This window comes from Taeniopygia guttata, chromosome 13 (genome assembly GCF_048771995.1).
Source record: "Taeniopygia guttata chromosome 13, bTaeGut7.mat, whole genome shotgun sequence".
Taxonomy (NCBI): Eukaryota; Metazoa; Chordata; class Aves; order Passeriformes; family Estrildidae; genus Taeniopygia; species Taeniopygia guttata.
This window is the reverse complement of record NC_133038.1, coordinates 15,974,934-15,981,816: the sequence shown is the minus strand read 5'-3', so window position 1 is coordinate 15,981,816 and position 6,883 is coordinate 15,974,934. Positions and strand designations below refer to the sequence as shown.

General features: G+C 64.2%; 1 protein-coding gene across 1 annotated transcript; it reads left to right on the top strand.

Moving 5' to 3' along the window:
• The first annotated feature begins 233 nt into the window (after positions 1 to 233).
• On the top strand, positions 234 to 6,575 carry LOC100217767 (START domain-containing protein 10). The gene is made up of 6 exons (XM_030284117.4): positions 234 to 757; positions 4,194 to 4,341; positions 4,431 to 4,534; positions 4,620 to 4,737; positions 4,905 to 4,957; positions 5,660 to 6,575. The coding sequence occupies exons 1-6, from the start codon at positions 593 to 595 to the stop codon at positions 5,870 to 5,872; spliced, it is 801 nt and encodes a 266-aa protein (XP_030139977.3). The 5' UTR covers positions 234 to 592; the 3' UTR covers positions 5,873 to 6,575.
• Positions 6,576 to 6,883: the final 308 nt, after the last annotated feature.

Sequence of the window (6,883 nt, the reverse complement as noted above, 5' to 3'; positions counted from 1 at the left end):
TCCTGCTCATGGTGGGAGGGGGGCTGGACACCCCCTCACAAATCCCTTCCCTCCAAGTGCCAGGGCACGCTGAGAGGTGCTGTGCGCTGGGCTGTGCCCACATCCCGGGGCATCAGCTGCTCCCTCCCTGTGCCGGGCTGCACAGTCAGGCACACAGATTGCCAGGGCAGCGGTGAGGGGACAGCGGGGTGGCAGCGCGGGGGGCTCGGGGAGCCGGGGGCAGCCGTGCCCTGAAAGCCGAGCCACCTGCGCGCTGCTACCTGCTGAATAATAGAGGAGCTGCCAGGCAGCGGGAGAAATGTGATGCTGGCGAGGCAGCCCGGGAAGACATCCGAGCTGCCGGCAGCTGCGATAGCGACTGAGCCAAGGAGCCTTCCAGCCCATCCCGGCGTGCCCGGGCTGCCCGCAGCGCTCTGCCCATCCCGCCGTGCCCGGGCCCGCTCCGGGGCACGGGCTCGGGGCTGGCAGGATGATGTGAGCTGCAGCGGGCACCCAGCGAGGCAGAGCTCAAGGGCAGAGCTGGGTTACCCGGGAGGGGAGGCGGAGGCTGCCCGCAGGCAGTGCCCGCGCCCGGGGGCAGCAGCTCAGCCCCATGTCCAGAGGAGGGGAGGTGGTTTATATCCCCGATGACTCCGACTTCAGCTCCTTCAGGGATCAGTGCGAGAGCCTGGAGGGCTGGCACTGCCGGTATAACAAGGCCGGCGTGACCGTGTGGAGTCAGGGCCAGGAGGAGAGCTGCACCGTGCAGAAAATCAAGGTAAGCAGAGCTTCCCTGCACCGTGCAGAAAATCAAGGTAAGCAGAGCTTCCCTGCCCCGGCCGTGTGCCCGCCGGCTCCCGAGGGTCCCTGGGGACTGCTCCGTGCTGGAGATGCGCAGTCCCGCCTGTCTGGGCCCGTGTGTGCCCCCAGTTCCAGGGCTGGCAGGGTTAAACCCCCGGAGGTGTTTTCCAGCCTCTTCGCCGGCTCCTGCTGCCGGGATCCCGCCGGTCCCGCCGGGTGGGCTCACCGGCTCACCGATCAGCCCCGGGATCGGTTCCACTGTGGAGATGGCCCTGCCGGGAGCTCATGGGACTGCTGTCCTTGGTGTCCCTGGTGTCCTTCCCCGGCCCTGCACCCCGGGGTGAGATCCTGCAGGAGCCCCAGGTGCTGCTCCGGGAGGTTTGTCGCTTGCCAGGGGCTGGATCTGGGGTGCTGCAGAGGGACAAGGAGGTTCCACCATCCCTCAGGTCTCTTTTGTTTGATCTACACAGCCCCAGTGGCACTGCCAGGTGACCCTGGGCACGTCAGGAGTGGCTGCAGGGGGCTGGGGGCACGGCGTGAGCCCAGGGTGGGCATCACGGGCTTTGGCTTTTCTGGCACCGAGAATCCCGAGCCCTGGGCAGGGATGGGATCTGCCAGAGCGAGGAGAACATCCCACCTGCAGGAAACCCAGCTGTGGGGAGCATTCAAACAGGCCTGCCGAGGGAGGGTCGCCATGGCCTGGGGAGCAGGGAGGGCATGGGGAGGTGGGGAGGAGGGAACAGCGCTCTGGAAGAGGTTCTCCCACCGCTGTCCTGAGCGCAGGACACCCAGCAGCGCCTCTCCTGCAGCCAGGGCATGAGGAGGAGCTGCTGCCGTGGACAGAGACCCTTCAGGCCAGGGGGAGGAGCAGGAGCAGCACTCTCAGCAGAGCTGCAGCTGCAGTACACATTTCCCTGCTGCCTTGAGCCAGGGAAGAGCTTCTGCACCTGGATCAGGGAGCATTTAAACCAGCTGGGCATATACAGGATTAAAGAGGGCTGAGGAGTCAGGCCAGCACCTCTCTGAAAAGTCCCAGTGATTGCAGCAGGTCCCTGACACCTGGGAAGAGGCAAAAATGACATTCCTCTCCCAAAAGGAAGCCCCAGGGTGGCACTGTGGGCTGCTGTGTCACCTCCATCCCTGGGAAGGACATGGAGAATGTGCTCCTGGAAGCCATGTCCTGAAGGAGGAGGGCAGTGGTGACAGCAGCAAGGACCTGCCAAGGGTAAATTGTGCCTGAGCAGCCGGCTTGCCTGTGCAGGGAGAGGTCTGGCTCTGCGGGTGTGGGCAGATCCAGCAGGTCCAGCCTTGGACAGGGCTCCCCATAGTGAGATCTGGTCTGGAGAAGTGGATATTGCCCAGAGGGACCAGGACAGGCTGGCATGAACCCCTGGAGTCCAGCCCTCAGCCTGGCAGAGGGGCTGCAGCTCTGTCCCCTCCGAGGGGACCCCAGGCAGGCCCAGGCAGTCAGGGAGCATCACCCAGCCCGGTTCAGTGCAATAATGGGGTTTTTCCCTGCCCTGGAGAGGGCCTAGCCACGGTGCAGGGGCTACCACTGCCCAGAGCCCCTTCCCAAAACATGGGGTGCAGTCCAAGCTGCACAGCTCCCTTGGGGTCAGGAGAGCCTCACTCTGTCCATTAACTGAGGGAGTTAATTATCTCAGATTCCCTGAGCAGCTGGAGCTTTGGATTTTTTTCCACCTGAATTCCCTGTGGGTCCAGGCTCTGTGTTTTCCCCATCCCAGCTGCTGTGCCTGGCAGGGCTGCTTATCCAGGGCTGGTGGAGAGGCTTTAGTGGGGAATTTGGGGCTGCAAGGCTGCGATGGTGCCTCTGTGACAACAGGAGTTTCCAGGAAGCCCACTGTAGTTTTCCCCCCCTATACGCAGCCCCCAAAGAATCTGACTAGCTCAGAGATAAGAGGCTGTGAGGGGAGGAATACCAGGAGAGGGATAAATATTCAAAAGAGGCTCTTACCCCAGGGGGTTGGAACAGCTCTCTTTATTCTGTGGTGTCCATGGAGAGCGGGGCAAAAGAGGGGAGAACAGGAAATCTCAGGGGTCTATATAGGTTTTGGACAGGGTGGGCTTTCCTGGCTCTCCGTTGGGGCAGGAAGGAGGATCCAGGGGTTATCATGATCAGAGTCACAGGGTCCCCGGGGAAGGGGGGCACAGGGTGCCCATGAGCTCCACCTGCAGCTGGAAAAATCCCTCACCCTGCAGCAGCAGCACCTCCAGCCCCCACTGCGAGGGTGCAGCCAGCGAGGGAGAGCAGGAGCAGGGGGTGGGTGCTCCCACCGTGCCCGCGGTGCCCTGGGCACTGCGGCACATCTCCGAGCCTGGCCTGGGCACGAGTCCGCCCGTGCCAGGCCACCAGGGAAAGCTTGCCCGAGATTGATGGGACCTGCCGCGCTCGGAGGGCCATCTCCGCTTACACGGCGCCTCATCAAAAATGCAAGGGCTCTAACGAGGAGCAGATGACATCTCCCTCCTGCTGGCGCTCAGAGGAGCAGCGCGGCCGCCTTCATCAATAATGCACGGCTGGCGCGGCCGCAGCTCCGTGGCTCCGGTTACAGCCGGGCCCAACGCCCCCGGGAGGGGATCCGAAACCCCCCGGGAATGGGCCTGACACCTCCTGGGAGCAGACCCGAAAGCCCCCGGGAATGGGCCTGACACCCCCAGGGAACAGACCTGAGACCCCCTGGGAATGAGCCTGACACCCCCCCAGGAGCAGACCTGAAACCCCCCGGGAATGGGCCTGACACCCCCAGGGAACAGACCCAAAACTCCCCCAGGAATGGGCCTGACACCCCCAGGGAGCAGACCCCAAACCTCCCGGGAATGGGCCTGACACCCCCAGGGAACAGACCTGAAACTCCCCCGGGAATGGGCCTGACACCCCCAGGGAACAGACCTGAAACTCCCCCGGGAATGGGCCTGACACCCCCCAGGAGCGGATCTGAAACCCTCCCAGGAATGGGCCTGACACCCCCAGGAAACAGACCTGAAACCCCCCCAGGAATGGGCCTGACACCCCCCAGGAGCAGACCCAAAATTCCCCCAGGAATGGGCCTGACACCCCCCAGGAGCAGACCCAAAATTCCCCCAGGAATGCGCCTGACACCCCCCAAGAGCAGGCCCTAAACCCCCCGGGAGCAGACCCCCCACCCAAGACTATCATGAAGGCACAGGGGCACCCCTTTGTTTGCCCTGCAAGGACACGGGGTAGGGGACAGGCACCAAAGCCTGGCCCAGCCGGGCCACCCTGTGAGGCTCATCCTAAGCCCGCGGTGGCTCTGGGGCTGTCCTGCAGAGCATCCTCCGTGACACAGGGACACGGGACAGCCCCAGAGCCCTCGTGCCCAGGTGGGCACAGCCCCGGGGCTGGGTGCTGCCCCCCACCCCTCTCCCCACAGACCCGCATCTCCTGCAAGGACGTCCCCGCCGAGACCCTCTACGACGTGCTGCACGACACCCGCTACCGCAGCAAGTGGGACTCCAACATGATCGAGACCTACGACATCGGGCGCCTCACCGTCAACGCTGATGTGGGATACTACTCCTGTGAGCACCCTGAGACCCCTGGGACCCCTCCCCAGCCCCACGCCCCCGTGAGCGTGTGTGGGGCTGCAGGTAACGGGGTCTGCCCGCAGGGAAGTGCCCGAGCCCCCTGAAGAACCGGGATTTTGTCACGCTGCGCTCCTGGCTGCCCCTGGGCAACGACTACATGATCATCAACTACAGCGTCAAGCACCCGGTGAGCTGCCCCCAGCCCTGGCAGCGCTGCCCGCGGGCACAGGCAGGGCTGGGCAGGCTCTGAGGTGCCCGGAATCTCCCCGCAGAAATACCCACCCCGCAAGGATTTCGTGAGGGCCGTGTCCCTGCAGACCGGGTACCTGATCAAGGCCAACGGGGACGGCGCCTGCATCCTCTATTACCTCACCCAGGTGGACCCTCGCGGTGAGTGCCCGCAGCAGGGGAGGGGAGGGGGCTCACCCAGAGCTCACCCCCTGGCTCTCCATCACCCAGACACCCAGGAATGGAGGGTGCAGGGGTGCCCACCCCAGCCCTGGGGGTGCCTGGGGCTGGCCCTGCTTCCCTGGGTGACGGGGCTTTGGCTCTTGCAGGGTCGCTGCCGAAGTGGGTGGTGAACCGCGTGTCCCAGTTTGTGGCACCAAAGGTAAGGGGGGATGCGTGGCTGATGGTGGGATGAGCTGCCCAATTGCCCCTGGGTGGGGGCAAGGTGGGTGAGCCCAGGGCCCACAGGGTGAGTGCTGGATGACCCAGGGCTCTGAGGGTGGATGCTGGGAGACCCAGAACTCGTGGAATGGTGCTGGGAGACCGAACAGGTGACCCAGGACCTGCAGGATGGGTGCTGGGTGGCCCAGAGCTCATAGGATGGGTCCTGGGTAATCCAAGGCTCACAGGATGGGTGCTGGATAACCCAGAGCTGGCAGAATGGGTGCTGGGTGGTCCCAAGCTCACAGGATGGGTCCTGAGTAATCCAAGGCTCACAGGATGGGTGCTGGATAACCCAGAGCTGGCAGAATGGGTGCTGAGCAATCCAGAGCTCACCGGGTGGGTCCCAAGTAATCCAAGGCTCACAGGATGGGTGCTGGATGACCCAGAGCTGGCAGAATGGGTGCTGGGTGGCCCTGAGCTCACAGGATGTGTCCCGAGTAATCCAAGGCTCACAGGATGGGTGCTGAGCAATCCAGAGCTCACAGGATGGGTCCTCAGTGAGGCAGAGCTCCCAGGATGAGTTCTGGGTGACGCAGGGCGTGCACTGGACACGTTGCTGGGGCAGCCAGGCCCCATCCCCTGCCAACACCCCAAACCCTGCAATGGGGGAGCTGTGCCCACAGCCCCGCTGTGCCCTCAGGCGATGAAGAAGATCTACAAGGCTGGGCTGAAGTACCCGGAGTGGAAGCGCCGGCACGACCCCGAGTACAAGCCCTGGGTGTACCCCGAGCAGAACACGCTGCCCAGCGTCAGCCTGGCCGAGCTCTCCGTGCAGCACGCGGATTCCCTGGAAAACATCGACGAGACCGGCCTGCCCGAGGAGCACCTGAGCACCAGTGACCACGAGGCCTGAGCCCTCTGCACAGGGAATGCCCTCACCACCGAGGCTTGGCACCCAGGGGGCACAGCTGGGAATTTGGGAATTTGGCTCCCCGCTTCCCAATAGTCACATCTGCTCTACGACTCCTTCATCACTGACCCCCCTCCCTACCCAGGCAGCGGGGAACTGTCCCGTGGGATCTGTGCCACAGGTGCTGGAAAGAGGCAGGATGGGCATCCTGGTGGCCCCTGTGCCCATGGAGATGTCCCTGAGGTGACAGTGCTGGCAGTGGGTGATCCAAGAGAGGCTGGGCAGGCTGAGGTGGGCAGGAGCTTTCTTGGCCTCTGCCTCTCTAAGACCCTCAAAGGCCCGGGGTCTGTGAGGGTCCTGCCCAGGCTTTGCAGCAGCACAAGGTTTGGATTGTCCCCGTCTAGCCTGAGGTCCAGCTCTGCCAACCCTGAGGTCAGGCTGGACCCCCTCCAGCCCTCCGTGCCCCTCCAAGCTTAGTGTGACCCCCCACCCATCTCAGGGAGCCCTCCCAGGCCCTCTCCTGAGCACCAGGCTCACCTCTGCAGGCTGGCTCTAGCCCAGCTGGCTCTGGGGACCCCTGCCCCTGGTGGTTTGTGGGGTTTGTCCCGGCACTGGGGTCTTGGGCCACCTGTGTCCCTCCCCACTGTCCCAGTGTTTGCCGCTGCTGTGGTTCCTGGCACAACAATAAAGGGGTTGGTGTGTGTGCAGAGCTCGTGGGGCTGGCACGGGATGGGGAGGGGGCTGGCACGGAGCCCACCCAGAGGCACCCAGCTCTGTGTGGGACAGGAGGGTCCATCCATGCAGCCCCAGCACCCTGGGGTGACCCTCAGCAGGGACAGGAGTGGCAGCAGGACAGGGCAGAAGGATGCCAGGCTCTGCACCCCCACGGGAGCGTGTGTGGGCAGGGGGCAGCTTCCACCGGGCAACGGGAAGTTGGTCTAGACAGGCACTGCCGTGGGAAAACGCTGACAAATGAGGGATTTTCCACCCACTCCTCACCCCCATCCTCTGAGG

Excerpts from the sequence above, each read along its gene's own strand:
- LOC100217767 (XM_030284117.4), top strand. The coding sequence starts at position 593 with ATGTCCAGAGGAGGGGAGGTGGTTTATATCCCCGATGACTCCGACTTC. Across the intron at positions 4,738-4,904 it reads CACCCAGGTGGACCCTCGCG|GGTCGCTGCCGAAGTGGGTG; the intron begins GTGAGTGCCCGC and ends TGGCTCTTGCAG. Across the intron at positions 4,958-5,659 it reads CCCAGTTTGTGGCACCAAAG|GCGATGAAGAAGATCTACAA; the intron begins GTAAGGGGGGAT and ends CTGTGCCCTCAG.